At 42.2% G+C, this 17,475-nt stretch overlaps 1 protein-coding gene across 1 annotated transcript in view; it reads left to right on the top strand.

The window, feature by feature from the left end:
• Nucleotides 1–16,147, top strand: part of CRYL1 (crystallin lambda 1) — a 51,005-nt gene extending 34,858 nt beyond the window's left edge. Inside the window, exons 6-8 of the mRNA XM_048933406.1 lie at nt 809–914; nt 11,734–11,840; nt 13,851–16,147. Coding sequence (XP_048789363.1) covers nt 809–914; nt 11,734–11,840; nt 13,851–13,964 — 327 coding nt within the window. The 3' untranslated portion in view covers nt 13,965–16,147. The remainder of the gene's footprint in view (nt 1–808; nt 915–11,733; nt 11,841–13,850) is intronic.
• Nucleotides 16,148–17,475: the final 1,328 nt, after the last annotated feature.

The raw sequence follows: 17,475 nt of genomic DNA on the forward strand, positions 1-17,475 counted from the left end.
CATGTTGCTTGCCCTAACCTGATGGTGGCATTGGCTTTCCTGTACATGACGCAGTGTGGGTGGAACAACAGCATTCAATGTTTAACTGGAGAAATTCTACATACTCTCTGTCCTGCCAGCTCTGAGAATTGAGTCTGGCAATGAACCCAAGAACCTGGGCAGGTTGAGGCTGGGCAGGTTGAATGTTCAGTGAGTTTTTTGGGAAGGAGTGGCAGCTGCTTTACTTGCGTATTTGGTCCCAGCCTTTTTTTCAGGAGGCCTCAGGGTAGTACTGGTGCTGCTCCCCCATTCTACTAATTTTGGAAAGTCCTGAACTAAGAAAACACGAAGGGAGCTGCAAGATGCAGCCAGAACTTATGTATTTGAAAGTGCAGATAGAGAACTTGGATTCTGGTATAAACTCTTCATGGTCGCGTGCTGTGTTGCTCTCTGGCTCTCTAAGCAAAAGATGCATTGGCTGACATAAACAGATCAATTTAATTTTAATACATGAGTTTTTGTAAGTAGTATCAGACAAACTGGTGTGTACAGACAGTTGATATTATAAAAAAAGCAGTGTATATACATTTTTTTTAAGTGAATTTGGGTTATGAAATGCAGTGATCTTAATGTGTTTTAAAAAGTGAATTAATGTTTATTGTGAACTATGAGACAACTTGTATAACAGTTGCACTTCTCTGGCAAACACTTCTAGCCTCAATTTTTAGTACTTCCTTAAAAATTGGTTTTAAATTATGTACAAGAAGCAGCCAGTTCTGCATTAAGACTCAGCATTCACAAGTTTTCCTGTTCTCCTCCTGCTACTTAGGAAGGAGTAATATCTCCTACTGATCTAGACATTGTGATGTCTGATGGACTGGGAATGCGATATGCGTTTATTGGACCTCTGGAAACCATGCATCTTAATGCAGAAGGTAGGTAGTTTAAAATGAGACAAACGGGGGAAAGGCTTCTATTGTGTAAGACCCTGGAAGTGTTATACAACAAACTGGGTTAGGTCTGCTGCTACTATGACTTTTCTCTTCAGACTCTGATGATGAAAAAAGGAACACGTATAAAATTCAAGATCAGATGGAAGGAAATGAATGCTGACTATTCTGTAAGCAACTGGATGAAAACTGAATCTAATTGAAACACCACCTGTGTTCTTTATTTTTCTAAGATTTCTCCCAGTGCTTTGCCAGCGTTGCTGTACGCATAGTTCAGAACTGTCTGAGTGTCAGGAAAAGGAAGTATTTAGAAAGTTCGTTTGATAGTCCAGTGTAAACAGCGACTTTCTGACTACTGTGTGATAGAAAGAAGCACATCACAGGTGGTCCTGCAGGAGAGAAGGTTGACAGAAAAATTACTTTCTTGGCTATGTAGATGAGCATATATGCTTGTATTCTCCAAAAGGCTTGTGAAACAATAGACCCTGAGTAGGGGGAGCACCTCCCAGCGGGTTAGGAAGACAGTGTGAGTGAAACTTGCTTTCTGTAGATGGCTTCCTCTTCTTTGCAGAATTTGTAGGCTAAGATCCAGTGTGAATACAGCTGGAGCTGGCTTGCTTTAGGCTGGCTAGCATGAAGTGAAACAAGTTCTGCCCACAAAATACTGTATATACAAAGTTGATTTAGTTAAAGCAATCAGGTGGTAGACCAACATCTACCTTGCGTAATAAAAATGGGTTTTGTACGTTTCTGGAAATTGTACATATGAATCCAAGCTAAATAAAAAGTTAGCTACATAAAATGTAATCAAAATCACAGGTTTGCAATACAAGCATTTAAACAAATTGGTAAAGCATGAATGATCTTTACTTCCTAACTAAATACATTTTTTGTTTTTTACTTGTGCTGTATCTTTTTCCTTTTCTCGGTGGTCCCCGACATGGTAGGACCCTGTCCCATTGCTGGATCTTTTAGGCACTGCTGCAACATATAAGGATACAGTAATAAAGATAAGAAAGCAGAATCATAAAATACTAGTGTGCAATTAGAAGTGTTATTTTATGTCCCCTTGCTGATTGATTGCTTGACACAAATTTATGTCTCTTGAGGTTAACTTGCCAATTGTGAGATTAATGTGATATTATGGGTTCTCTAGCAGAGGCTTTCAGTTGTGTTTGGTGCATTGCTAGGGAAATGTCCCTCTCCAAGTAGAGGTGTCTTCCTAAAAGCTTCTGAGGAGGGAAGCTTTTCAATCTTCTCTGTAGTGATTTCAGACTTACTGTCAGTAAAGCATACTGAACAGAACATATGCTCATTGCATGAGCCTAATCACAGCAGTCTACTTGGAGTCTTGCAGTCCAAAGTTGTCCAGTCCTTGCACCCAGCTCTACTAACCTGCCATAGCATCCTCTGGAGGGTTCATCCATGTGCATGTGGTTCTGAAAGAGTAACTTGTTAAACAGCCTCAACTAAAACATAGAAACATTTAAAAAAAAAATTAAGTACAAAAAAAAATTAAATCAATTTTAGATATTGAATCATTCTTGGGAATCCTTTATCTACCATATTTTATATTTTATTTGGTGAATAAAATAATTGGTTGCATGGTTGCAACCTGGTAATTGTAGTCAATGGCTTTATGTCCAAGTAGAGGATGGTGATGAGTGGTGTCCCCCAGAGGGACTGTCTTGAGAGTGGTGTTCTTCCATTTCTTTATCGATGACATAGGCAGCGGGATTGAGAGTACTTCCCAGCAAGTTTGCTGGTGACACCAAGCCGAGTGGGGCAGGTGATAGTGGCCCTGGAAAAGCTTGAGGAATGGGTCCTCATGAACCAAATGAAATTCAGCCAAGTGCAAGGAGTTGCTCTTGAGTCATGGTGATCCCAGATATGTGTACAGGCTGGGAGAATATTTTCTTCAGAGCAGCCCTGTGGAGGAGGGCTTGGGGGTCCTGGTGGACCAAAAGCTGGACATGAACCAGCAGAAAATTCTTGCAGCCTGGAAGGCCAACAACATCCTGGGCTTTATGAAAAGAGGGGTAACAGCAGGGAGAGAGTGCCCTCTGCACTGCCCTTGTGAGCCCCAGCTGGAGCACTGTGACCAGGTTGGGGACCCCAAGCACTAGAAAAATGTGGAGCTGTTGGATTGAGTCCGGAGGAGGACCATGAAGATGCTCAGAGGGCTGAAGTACTTCTCCTATGAAGATGGGGTGAGGGAGCTGGGCTTGTTCAGCCTGGAGAAGAACAGGCTTTGGGGAGACCTCTTTGCAGTTTTCCAGTGCTTATAAGTAGATTTTAATCGGGAGGGAGGCAGATGTTTTACACAGTCTGATAGTGATAGGACAAGGGGGAGTGGCTTTAAACTAAGAGAGATTTGGATCAGATGTGGGGGAAATCTTTCCCTGTGATATTGATGAGGCGCTGATGCAGGTTGCCCAGAGGAGCCATGGATACCCCATCCCTGGAGATGATCAAAGCCAGGTTGTATGAGACTCTGAGCAGCCTCAGCTCAGCTTTGCCCACAGCAGGGGATTGGAACTTGATGATCTTAGGCTAGGTCTCTTCCAACGCAAGCCATTCTATGATTCTTTCAATTAAAAATGACTCTCAAATAACTAGTACAGTTACTAACAAGGTGTTTTTTGTGTATACTCAGTAACTTTGATCCTGAAAAGTATTGCTTCACTCCCAGTCTGGCAGCCAAATATTCTCTGAGTCTGGAGCTGCTCCTGTTTATGTGCTGGCAGTATGACTCAAGCTGTTGCTCTCATCAAAGACATTAAAAATTGTCAGCGTTGCTGATGTCAGGACACACAATGGCTTACGGTCATAGTTCTGTACCACTGCCAACTTCTTTGCCCAATATTGCTTCCCATAGTACAGAATAGTGGACCTCACTTGCCCAGGACAACTCTTTCTGATTCATTGTGGCAGTTAGTGTCTATTTTTGAGCAGTAGAGAGAAATGAGATAGGTACATCTTCTCTGCTGCTATTAGCCTCCCCAACATCTTTACCTTTCTAGCCTTCCCGCAGTCTTAAACTCACTGCTAATCATTGTGGGAAAGGTAGTAGGGATTCAAGAAGCGTGAGAGGAACATTTGTGAGAGCTCCTGGAAGGCCAGGAAGACTTCCTTAAGTGTTGTGTGATGCTTTTGTTTGGTTTTGGATAAAAAATAATATTCCAAGGATTGATCTATTGATTTTTGAAGTCGTGTTCATGTGAGATGCCATACATCAGAATCTTCCCATGATCCTCTTTTGTGCTAATGCTGGGCTTCCTCCATGATAGTTCTTGTGTCCTTTCCTGCATATTCTTAACTAGTCTTAACAAAAGTTGTCATTTAGGCCACCTTATATTACCAATTAGTCCCTGCATGAGTAATAGAAATTTTGAATATATAGATGTGAGCCAGCAGTCTTCAACATGGAATAAAGTGACAATACCAAGTCATTAAAAGGAGCAGAAGCAGTAACTGTAGAACTAAATGGCAATAGGTATGAGGGCAGACCTTTTTTTGTTGGTTTTTTTTTAAAAAAAGCACATTCAAATTACTTAACATTCTAATATTGATTGTTCGTTTAAACATAAATTAAATAAATTAAATGTGTTGATTTCATAGAATCAACGAATGGTTTGTGTTGAAGAGGACCGCAATGATCACTGAGTTTCAACCCCCCCCTGCTGTGTGCAGGGTCACCAACCACCAGACCAGGCTGCCCAGAGCCACATCCAGCCTGGCCTTGAATGCCTGCAGGGATGGGGCATCCACAGCCTCCTTGGGCAACCTGTTCCACTGCATCACCACCCTCTGTGTGAAAAACTTCCTCCTGATATCTAAGCTAAACCTCCCGTCTCAGCTTAAAACCATCCCCCCCTTGTCCTATCACTGTCCACCCTCGTAAACAGCCGTTCCCCCTCCTGTTTATAAGCTCCCTTCAAGTACTGGAAGGCCACAATGAGGTCTCCCCAGAGCCTTCTCTTCTCCAAGCTAAACAAGCCCAGTTCCCTCAACCTTTCTTCATAGGAGAGGTGCTCCAGCCCTCTGACCATCTTAGGGGCCTCCTCTGGACCCGCTCCAAGAGCTCCACGTCCTTCCTGTACTGGGGGCCCCAGGCCTGGACGCATTGCTGCAGCTGGGGCCTCACAAAGCTGAGTAGAGGGGGACAATCACCTCCCTCTCCTGCTGGCCACCCCTTTTTTAATGCAGCCCGGTAAGCTGTCTTTTGATTTGTCATCTTACGGTTTCACATGGCAGTATCACAACAAAAGCTGTTAACTTCCTTTACAAGCAACAGCCATAGAATTGAGTAGTGTCACTTGACCTGTTTACTTATTATGGGATTATGTCAGCAGACACAGTGTCCTTTTGCATGTGTGCCGATATAATTAAAATATACTTTCATCCACATTTGTCACATAATCTTCGCAAACTTCACTCATTGACAGAAACTGTTTCCCCATGCCAAACTGTAAATATAGACAGAAACTGTTTCCCACTGCCTACCCGTAAGTATACTGAAGAGGGTCTGGCCTCAGTGAGATTTTATCTCCTGGTTCTTGAATTGTCACTTTCTTTTAAACCACTGGAAAAAATGAAAAATGATCTGTAAAAGCAGAAGCTAGGCCATAATCTATGGTGTTTCATATATCTGCAATGAAAATTCTTCATGTATACTTAATGATTGGCTGTTTTAGATCAGTTAATTTATTAGTGTGTTATTTAGTGAGCTATAATTGTAATTTAATCTTGGTCTAAACCTGCTAATACTTGCACAAGAGCTGGATAGAGGGAAGTTGAAGGATCTGTGTTGCTTTTTTTGCTATCTTGCATTTATCAAAACACCATTCTAGGTTCATATTCTGCCTAGCCCTCATTGTGAAATTTGTGTAGTTGTCTACAGAATGAACAGAATGGAAGTGGGCATGGATTCACGGTCCTTAAAAGTACAGTTCTTTTGTACAAAAAGTACAAAGCATCAAAACAAAAGAGGGAGAATCATAAGCCATAACTGTAAGCAAGGAGATTTTTTTTCTCCCCTGACTTGACAAAACATAGCCAAGCATTTATCTTAATTACTGTAGACATATGTGCTGGCTAGTTCTAAAGTGTAGATTATTTTCATTGCCACATCCTTTGGAACAAACCAAGCTTTAATCCATTTCAGAAACTGTTGTGCTACAAGCAAGTAAGGAGAAGGTGCAAAATTCTGCAAGTTAAGGTAGTCAAATCAAAGAAAAGGAGGACTGCCTCTGTTTCTTCATTCAGACACATTCTTGTTTTATGTGGAATTACATGCAGATGGTTTTCTTCAAACCTACAACGCCTAGAAACATAATACCTCTTTCAGCAAAACAGAGTTTGGAACATCTTTACTTGGACATGCCCTAACCATGACAAATTCCTCCATGGTATTCCTGAAGTACACCTCTTCTGTTCTTATCTATAATCATCTTCAGCCTTAACAAGTGCAACCACTTCTGAAATTTTACCTGCTAAAATCACCCCACCCCAGCCTTCTCAAGTTGTTGATGCTGTTGTGTCAGCGGCTTGACTGTCTTTCCTTCTCTTTTTGAGTCACTATGTATCTTCTGAATATGTTGTTCAGGTTCAGAGTAGTCAAGTTCATGCTTCTATCTTTTTTCTCTCGCAAATATTTCAGTGCCTTCCTGCCAGACTGGTTTACCAAGCTAATTTGCTCGCATCCTTCAGCCTTCATGCCTGTTGCCTTTCTTACAAAGAAGACTTAGCATGCAATAAGCTGTTACTCGAAGATACTTACATGTAATAATGCTTGAACAAACCTACCTTTTATATTGTCAGGTATAACCTTCTTTTTTCCTATTAATCCCATTGCCTTGGTATTTAGGACCCCACCTCTGAAGAGGACTTCTAAGGGCAGCAAAGTATTTTTTGCATGCTTCTAAACTAAATGCCTGTCGAGAGTTCCTTTTCCTTTCTCAGTGTCCCGTTCATCTTGATGATGCAACTAGAGGCATTTCACTAATACCCATGTTTGTACTACACCAGTGGAAGTCCTTCAGGTGAGCACTTGAAAACCAGCAGTGGATCTTATTCTTCCTATGTAGTTGGTATAAAAGAGGCTTGCATTTCCTCTTGGGCAAGATAGATATGGGCAACTGAGAATGAACATCCTCCTCTAGCTTGTGATAACCTGTTCTTGTAAATACACTGTACAGTCAAAAAATGTTGGGTGGAACAGGGATGTACCCCTTTTCATCTCTGTAATCTATACCTACTGCTCCTTTAAACACTTTGTTATTCACTCCTCTTCTTCTCCTCTTCAACACAGTTCCCACATGTGGTGGGATGAATATTCAGGGAACTCCTGCCCTCCCTGGGGGTATTTCTGTTCTGTGGTTATGGTTCTCAGGTGTCTGCTGCAAAATGTCTGCCTTCTCCCGCAGCCCCTTTTCTCCAACATGGATGAGGTGAGTGTAAAAGGAAGAGAGAGGTTTACACAGAGGAATGGCAAGCCATGTGGGCAAGTGGAAAGTATTGCTGTCCCTGTGCTGTAAGTTGCTTATCCTTTTTTGTTGGAGATGCAATGGCTGAAGATGGGACACAGCACTAGGTGCATGGAAAGGTGGTGGCCTCATGTGCCATCTTTCTCCTGTTTTTCCAGCTTCCAGGTGCACCTGTTTTTGTCTCATACTGCTTATTGAGTCTAATTCATCAAGCTAAAAGTGTTACCTGGGGAGTATCAACAAGGATTAAAGTTAGAGGGATTCTGTAGTACTTGTTCTCCATCTTCTTGTCCCCCATCTTCTTGTCCCTGTGCTCCAGTCAAGTGCTTTTCTCATCCACCTTTGTTTATAGCCCTGACCTTTGAAGAAACTCGTAAGTCTGAAGGCCTGGAGTCAAATATTTGTCTTTTTGAGTTTGCAGTTGCAAAGCAAAGTGACTTTTCCAACAGTATTTTCCATTGTTCAAGTGCCTTCTTAAAGCTAGTAGCATAGGGTTGATCTTTACTTGCATCAGGTCACACATTGCATTGCTCCACTGAGATTTTGCACTGGGAGTGCAAGGTAGCTACTTTGAAATCTATTTGTTTGTTTGTTTGCCTCTGAGTGAAATCATGAATGTATTCTAACTTTGAGTGTTTCCTTCTCCTAAGACTGAAAGCTGCTTGCACAGAGCATTCGCCCCTGTTTGGCATGCAGTGTTCATGCCTTGCTTGTAGCAACGATGTTGAGATGAACTGTAGTGTTGCCGCTCTTCTCTACATCCATAACATTTTGGTTTTATAGCTTTTCTTATTTTGATGGCTTTGCATAAGGCTTCTTTTCATTCCTACATTGCATGCAATGAGTGAATTGTATTAACCAACCTGCATTTGGCATGTCTGTGTTGCCTTGGTGAGATGCACCCACCCAGAAGCTGTTGCGATTCGTTCAAGCTGCAGATGAGTTGCCAGGAGCTCGATTTGTAAGATTAGCTGGCTGAGTGAACTTCTGAATGCCATCTCAAGCACAGGAGTTCACATCCACCGGGTAAGCGAATCAGCCAAGTGCAAAGATTCCTCTACCCAAGCTATTAAGGTTCTCTCTTTAAACTGAGGCTCCTGAAATACATTCATAACACAGAGACTTCTCACCTGCCTTCTCCTGGCTACGCTAGAATCAGAAATTCTCAGATCCATAGTGTTACTGCCAGGCTTACCTGGTGATTGTGAGCATGTTTCCATTAGCCTGAGGAAAGTTACTGATCCCAAACTTTTCAGCACTGGTCTAGGTGTCATTTATCTGTGTCAGCTGTTTAAGCACCAGAATAACTGGTAATTGACACTGCTTCATTTACCATTCCTTCAATTACTAATTGCTTGTGTGGGTTTGCTTGAATTGCTGTATTTGACTGAATCCATTTCTTCTTTTCTGGTAATTTGCAAGTGAGTTTGCAAAGTGTCCACATAGTTCTGCACTCCAGCCTCAGCAATTTCTACTTCTGTATCTGGGAACTTTCTATAGTGTTGCATGATGTGGGGGCAAATGTTTTGCTCAAACTCTTCAAAATTAGAAGAAAAAAGCTCACATGAACAAGGTAGAATGTAGATACTACCTTCCTGTGGTTGGTGCATGAGTGTCATCTAGAATATCCCTGTAGGTTGTTCCAGACTGGCTGCAGGTGCAAGTCTGTGAACCCAGTTGTTAGGAGGTAACAGACCAGCCCTTTACACTAGTGGCAGGACATGGCAGTATGCCTAGAAGTAGTGGTCCTTTGCAGAGTTTTTAGGCAGGAGGATGATCACTGCTTATTCTCTCAATGGAAGAGATAGAATTGGATCATGGCAGTTCTGCAGTTAATGCTTCTCTTCCCAAATATTTCTGACGCTTCCATCAGTGGTATTTTGGAGCCCACTAGACAACTTGAATGTTTCGGGCTGCATATCAATCAAGATAATTGAACAAAATACAAAGTTTCCAGGTAACTAGTGCACTGATACACCTATATGACTAGATAGCCTCTTTTTTTTTTTTTCTGCTAGAGAAAGCCAAAACATGCCAGAGCGTGTTGTAGGAGCAGATGTGCCCCATGGGTGGATAACACAAGGAAATAGATTGACAAAATGCTGACAGGAATGCTCTTGGCACGGGACATGAGTTCAAGCTACTTAAGAAGGCTGCTCTTTTTCTCAGTTTCCTTCTTTCTGATACTGTTTCTAATCCATTTTTAAAAAAGGGTTCAGTACTCTCAAATCTTTCCTGGTTACTCTCAAGCAATGGATGTGTTCTCCCAGCTGTTATAATGTCAGTGCCCATTTCCTAATGAAATTGTCTGTCTTTTGAAAGTTCTTCCACCAATTGGTCCAGAAACAACCGTGTTCTCCATAATCTTACTGACCTCAGAAGCCATTTGGAATGTGTGTACTTCAGCACTTTCAGGCTATGAGGTATGCTGAGCACTACAAGTGTTAAATAGTTTATGATTCATGGTTACCAGTAGTTGGAGGTTTCTTTCCTTCATCCACCTTCAAGCTCAATCATTTAGGGTTAGGCAGGTGTGACTTTTGTGGTATTCATATCACAAATTATTGCATTCCAGGGAACTGTCTGCAAGCTGTTTGGGAAAGAGTGCTTAATGACTTGGCCTAGGATACATTCTGTCATGTGGTACTCTCTTAGTTTTTCTTTTGTTTTGTGGTTGGATAAGACCATGGTGAGTTTAAGCTCATGCTTCTCAGTTTATACAATCTCCTGAGCTCTTGTATGGTTGGTGACCATCACTACTTTGTCTTCAATAGCTTTGTCTTTGCTTTGATAATTAGATAACAATGAGAATGAAGGGCAAAAATTCTTCTGTCTCTGAGGTTCTCAGAAAAGGAGGATATTCACAAGGTTCTACAGGATATTCAGAGCTTCCCCTCTCAAGTTTAGTGTTTTCACTGGGATAATGGTTCCACGCCACATCCTTACCTCTAAATAGGAGATTTGCTAACTACACTAAGCTGGGTGGTGCAGTTGATGCACAAAGAAAGGGATGCCATCCAGAGGATCCTGGAAAAGCTTGAAAATTGGGTTCTCATGAACCTAATGAAATTCAACAAGGCCAAGTGTTGCACTTTGGTCAGGACAATCCCAGATATGTGTGCAGGCTGGAAGAACAATTTGAGAGCAGCCCTGTGGAGAAGGGCTTGAGGGTCCTGCTGGATGAAAAGCTGGGCATGAGCCAGCAGTGTGCACTTGCAGCCCAGAAGGCCAACTGCATCCTGGGCTACATGAGGAGAGAGGGAGCCAGCAGGGAGAGGGAAGGGATTATCCTCCTTTGCCCTGCCCTTGTGAGGCCCCAGCAAGTGTACCACATCCAGGCTTGGGGTTTCCTGCACGAGACAAATGCAGAGCTGTTGGATTGGGTCTGGAGGAGGGTACTGAAGAAGTTCAGAGAGCTGGAGCATCTTTCCTGTGAAAACAGGTTGAGGCAGCAGGGCTTGTTCAGCCTGGAGAAGAGAAGGCTCTGGGCAGACTTCATTGCAGCTTTCCAGTACTTGAAGAGAGCTTATGAACAGTGGGGGGACCAGCTTTTTACACAGTCTGGTAGTGATAGGACAAGGGGGAATGGATTTAAACTAAAAGAGAGGGTGGTTAGGTTAGGTGTTCTGATATAATTTCCTTGTCAAATTAGCCAGCTTTATGGCAAAATGTGTTTGCTCCACTTTGTCAGGTGGATCACAGTTTCCCCTAGCACTGCCTTCACTGACCTTCAGAGATAGTCCTGTTATCATAAAAGCCAAATCCCTGTGGTCATCCGCAGTTGCACAACAAAGTACTGATCTGCAAGAATCTGTCTATTCTTCCTCAGACTTTGTTCCTTCGCTGGAGACCACCATATGGTGATTTCCTTGCCTTTGACTCTTTCCCCTCGAGCTTTGTTGCAAGGTCACTAAATAAAACCCATAAGAGGGATGCTTCAAATGATACAATGCATACCAAGCAGGAGAAGAGAAGAGGTGAGAGCACTCCTTGTGTGCACTAGCTGGGGAGGCTTTCTGGTCTAAGGTAACAAAGCACAAGTATAACCACTGTTAGGTCCTGCACCCCTCACCAGCATTGCCTGTTGGTGTGTAGCGTTTATTGGTTTTGTAGTGAAGATGTATCTTAAGTGATTATTCCATGAACCTTAATGAAAATGCAGCAGATAGAACCCATTTTTCCTTGGTGGTAATGAGCTGACTTAGGCATAAGAGCTCACCTTTTCTGGATTCTAAGTTAAGACAAAGCTTAAGCACAGGTAGTTTTGCACACTGTATTTAAAGTAGGAATTTCTGATCATTTCATTCTTATTTTAGGTATTTCGAATTATTGTGAAAGATACCGTGAAGGTATGAAACTTGTTCTAAACACCTTCGGACCGGTTCCAGAATTTTCAGGTGAAATTGAGCAGAAGATCAGTCAGGTAAACATAGAGCCAATAAATGCAATGGCATTCACAACAAAGAACGTTAGCTTATACGTATGTATAATTTCAATTTACTGTTAGAGGGATCTGTACTCTGTTTCTTGTTTGAATGTGCACCTTGAGCGAAAAGATCAGTACAAAATGTATGATTATCTGAGTCCCTTTTCAGAGCACTTTGAAATACATCAAAGGAATATGATCAGGTGAGTAACGTTATTACTAGCCAGAGGAGTCAGCTTTAAACAGCTGTGGGTTACAGACATTAAATCTCTCACACAATTTCTTATCCTGTCTGTGCTACGTCCTTTGTCATTACCTGCAAAACTCCAAATTTCTCTTCTTATACAATAGCCTTCCTCCCTTTGTCTTCCTCCTACTCATCTTGCTGCATAAACCCTGTAGTTTTCTTCCTCCAGCTGTTCTGTTGTTCTTCGTGTAGTTAAAAACTAGATCTCTGGTCTGTAACGCATACAAAGGCATGTTTACCTCAAGCATGTGAGCAGTCCTGTAAGATAGCTTATATGCACAAAGATAAGATGTGTTTTAAGTGCTATGCTGTATTGGCACCCAGTTTGTCTTTCAAGTTTCAAACCTAACAATTTGTTTATACTCACCATGCAAGATATTATGTGCATCCATAGAAAGTAGCTAAAGTATTGCCATTGCCTTATTCTACATTTTCATAGTTGTCTTTTTTAATACTTTGCTAAAGAACATGGATGTGTAATGAATTGATCTTGATTAACTGTCACAGATTAATTCCCTATATGCAGTCACTCTGGAACATAGCATTTTTCTGCCTTTTTATATTAATGCAGCTTCAACATCTGCTATGTTAAAAGGGAAAGAGTGTTTTTTGTGCTCAAACAACATAGTCTGCTTATAACAATCAACAACTGAGAGTTGTCACAAGTAGAAGCTTTTGATTGGGATGAAACAGTTTGGGTTTCTTTATGGAATACAAGATTCCACTTCAGTATCTGTCTTTGTTTCTGCATTTGTTTCTGTGTCTGTTATCTAAAGTCATCAGCACCAAAGATGGGTTTGCAAGAATCTTCTCCTAAGAGTAGAACATCTCTTCCCTTATTCTTTTGTCTCCCACTGATTTTTCCTGGAGTGACTGCACCTTGCCAGGCATTGGGAGCAGCACCAAGTTTTCTTCAGCTTCTCAGCACTTAACCTTTAAACCTAAGACCTCGGTTGCTGTTTTGACCAAGATGACCTTATGATCTCTATCTCTATTTTTTCTTGGGAAGAAAATCTGTTACCAATGTTCTAGCTGGCCTCCATTTAATGCCTTTTGTTCTTATTTCAACGATAGCAGGTACATCTGGGCAGCTTTGTTTATGCACTCAGAAACAGGGTTGTTTTTTCACCCATTTAGTTACAAATGTTGTTACCCACTGGTTTGTTCAGGCTTTTATCTTCAGATCCTGAAATAGTGCTCTAATTTCTCTCCCTCATTTTCCAATTAAAAACTAAAATCGTAATTCTGGGTTTGTTACAACTCTTCCCCTGCCATTTAAATTGCAACAGGCACTCCTAAAATAAATGTTTGCAACAAACATGGTATTCATCATTACATTTATTAGGAGCTAGAAGAGAAGCCACAGCCTTGAACACGCGTACATGGATTTGGCTTAGAGCACGTATTTAGCCACATAAAAGGCCAGGTGGCCTCCTTCCTACTTCATATGGGGTTGTTGTCAAAAAGATGAGACAGTGGCTGTGTGGGCTAAACGGGGAAAAGAAGCTGATGCACCAGTGTTTCTGTAGGCACCTTCACTGCAGCCTTCAGATCAACCTTCTCCAACGGGAGCACTTTTCCCATGTCTGTTGACTGATCTCCAGTCAGACATGAGGAATTAGTGGCCTATTGCTTTTGATAGATTACATTGCACTTTGTGTTGAACATTACTGCATCTGATGATTCCCAAGAGCAGGAAAACAATCCTGCTTACTACTCACAAAGTAAGTTCTGATTCTCTCTTAAATTTTCTATTTCAGGCGATGTCTGAAAAAGTTCCAGCTGTTCCAAAACACCTCGGTGCCAGAAGAGAATGGAGAGATGACTGTCTCATTGGTCTTGCCAAACTGAAGAAACAAATGAAATCTAACTGAGGGACAGCCTGTCTTACAGGACAGACCAAATGAAGAGTGGTTCTTCATAAAATGTGGAGATTTTTGGTCATGCAGAAGAGACCAAATGTGCAAGCAGTGATGTGCACAAGTGTAGAGACAAATGAAATATTTGGTCCAAATTTGTCGTGACATAATTAACAAATAACTGGAAACAGCTGTTAGAAGTTCAGTTAAAACTGTATCAGATCATTATATATATATGCATTGGATGTGTAAGCACTAGGTAGCGTTAGCAATATTAATACTGTGCAATGCTGGAGCGCAATCATATTTTAAATAACACATTTTTCAGCTTGCTTTGAAATTCAGCACTTGAACAATTATTTGCTTATGCAGGGATCTGGAATTGGCAAACATCAGCTGTTTGTCACTGGAGAAAATGAGCCCTCACTACCAATCGGAGTGGCAGTGAGGTTAATTAGTAAAGCACTGACTGCAGATAGGAGGTTGTGCTAAGCAGAGAGCAGGTTTTTTGACCAGTGAGCTGAGACCTCAGCAGCACTAAGGGTCACTTCAGATTAGCTCTGTAACCATTCCACAGTGCAGGGGAGAAAATTGTTATCCCTGGCAGCGTTCAAGGCCAGGTTGGATGGGGCCCTGGGCAGCCTGATCTGGTGGTGGCAGCCCTGCCCGTTGCAGGGGGTTGGAGCTCGATGATCTTTAAGGTCCCTTCCAACCTAAGTCAGTGATTCAGTGATTACTCCTTCTTCCCCCCCTTTGGCACTTCTGTACTAGTGTGATGACCTGAATGTGAGTCAATAGATCCATCCTCATCCCTTCCCCCTGGTTCAGTAAGACTGACCAGACACCCGCTTGGTTCTTCAGACAATGCACTTTGATACCCCTTTGAGTCTTTGCCCCAACTCGAGTCAGGGGGTTGGTGCTGTCGTAGGCATTGCTGCGCAGACGTGCTCTAGGAGGCTTGCCTGTGAGAAATAAAGTAATTTGATTAAAAGCTATTTTGGGAGTTTATAGAGTATAATGGATTTGTCTAGGCTTTCCCAAGCAACTCTACAACCTTCTTAATTGTCTTGGGAAATCACCTCTGTGTTCCTTGTGTCATTATCAGAAGCAATGATTGTTTACTTAGGACTCCTCTGTAGACCCCAAGTATCTGATACTTTGCTGCAGAGAGAGAAAGATGCAGTGGCTTAGATGTAGCACTTTAGCCTTATTGCTGTCCCTCCCTCTAGGAGGAGGCACAGTGGCTGTGTAAGGATGGAATGTATACCTGAAAGCAGCAGTATCTCCAGCAGCTGCACTGGTATGCTTCAGTCCACGTCAAGGTTGTCTTACAAATGTACGTACCATGTAATACAGCTGGATTTTGAACTTAGCTGGCACGTTGGGGCATTATTGTTATGCAGATAATAAGAATAACCTGTAGCAGTGCATTGCACCCGCACTGCTTGAGTTTAGCATTTCTGACTTTGTGCCAGCAGGTCCTGTAACTTGTGATACAGCACAGATTCTGAAACGTTAAGCACTCGTTTCAATGAAGTGCTCAGGGGCATTTCAAGGCTTGTTCTTTACGGAAGGTGCAGACACAGAAACATGTTACTGCAGCTCAGTTAGTTACGGTGCTGAGCAGCAAGAATGTCTGCAGGAACACACCAGTGCTGCCTCTGTGTGATGACAACGAGCGAGACCTGAGATAAGTTGCGTTCCCTGATGCATGTGGTAGGCTGAGAGCACATCTGTTCAGCATGGGATGGGGGTGTGACGGTGACTTGAGATTGTCCTACATTAATTTATGATTTGTGAAGAGAAAGGAGGATTTTGAACTCAGTTCTATCCCAAAATTGAATTAAAATTGTCAGGTTTCTTCTATTGCTTTTCATTGCCACAGTGACTGGCTCAATCCTCATTAACCATCTGAAGTTGGGGAGGTCAGCACCCACACTTGGTGCCTTATTAAGCAATAGTGAATTAATTTTGGGAATGATTTCCTTGTACTATGGATGTTTTTGTATTTTGGGCTGTAGATGATTCCAATTACTTTCAAGATCGAACCTGTTTCGTTAAGAGCATATGGCATTGTCATAATTAATTAGCTCACATTACTTGTGTTGATTCTGAGATATTTTAAAACCTGATTGTGTCTTGAAAGATTTGCTTCCATTTTTATTATTGCTTATGAATAAAAGATTTTAATGAGAAAGGTACTAAATTCTGTGATCCTTTCTGATACTCCGCTGGTAGAATGAATCTACATGTTCTGAAACCAGTGCCCTGGGAAGATAAGTTGTGGGAGTAAATGGGTGAGAATCAGTATGCACCCTCCTACGGTTCTTGAGTGGTGACCACTGGCTGCAGATTCCCTTGTTGCAAGGGAGTGGTTTTCTGTCTGAGACAAAGCTTTGGGAAGGCACAGGAATGTGCCAGACCGATGGTGTGTGGTGTCCCAGCCCCTCGCTGGGTCAGGTGCACGCAGAGCTCACCTTGGAGCACCGCATCCCACGTGGGGTCACAGCTACAGGTCAAGGGAGAGGCTTGGAGAGAAATGTGTTTTAGCTGACATTTGCTTGGGATTTGAAGCACGCCAAATTATGAGTTGATAAATGCAACAACAACTGGAAAACATAAGGAAGAGTTGATTTGAGTTGAGGTCGACCTGGCTTTCCTCTTCCAAGAGCTTGTACCCTATGCACAATGAATCCCTCCCAGTCCGCAGGAGGACAGACTGCGCTCCCTTCCAGCATCAGCTACCTGAATTCCAAGTTTCCTTTGATTTTGGCCTATGTTATGTCAGAAATGTTGCTATGGCTTAAGTCAGCTAATTCCAGAGAGTGCATATCGATTAGTTCAAATGATCACATATTGAGGGTTTTATAACTTAAATTAAATTCTAAATGACAGAATAGTTTGAATGGATTTTTTTTCATGCATTTTCCTTGCAAGCTAAACAAGAGGTCGTTACGTTGGTGCAACTTTTTGTAGGAACTTCCTGTAGAATATTTGGACCCCCCAGCAGTGCCAGGGTCACTGCAGCCAGTGAGGGATAAATGCAGCATTCATGTTTGGCAGCATCCCCCCTCCCTGGGGCTGCCCAGGGCAGATTCCACCTCTTTGCAGAGGCAGAAGGATGCCGTGGGAGTTCTTCACAAGGTTTGCTCTCAGGGTTTGAATTGGCTTTTTGGGATGCAGAACCCCAGTTCTTAGTCCTGCTAAAAGCCTTTTTCTTCTCCCTTGATTTTTAGCTCTTCATTCTTGTCTTCTCCCTCCTCTCTGTCCTCTCTCCTCTTTTCCCTTTTCACTCTTGGTTCCTTACAATCCATCACTGACTACTCCCAGAGTATTTAGCTGATAATTTGCAAGGAACTGCTAATAGGTCTGTGCAATAGGTCTACTAATTGGATGCAGAAGAATCCCTTCTGGGGAGCAACTTGACAGCAAATTGCTTGTGAGATATGAATCCTGATTCTGTTAAATTAATTGGCTTAATTGCTTTCGAATTCATGTTGCTCCTTTTATCCCATTATTTTTTCCT

This window comes from Lagopus muta, chromosome 1, assembly GCF_023343835.1.
Source record: "Lagopus muta isolate bLagMut1 chromosome 1, bLagMut1 primary, whole genome shotgun sequence".
Lineage (NCBI taxonomy): Eukaryota > Metazoa > Chordata > Aves > Galliformes > Phasianidae > Lagopus > Lagopus muta.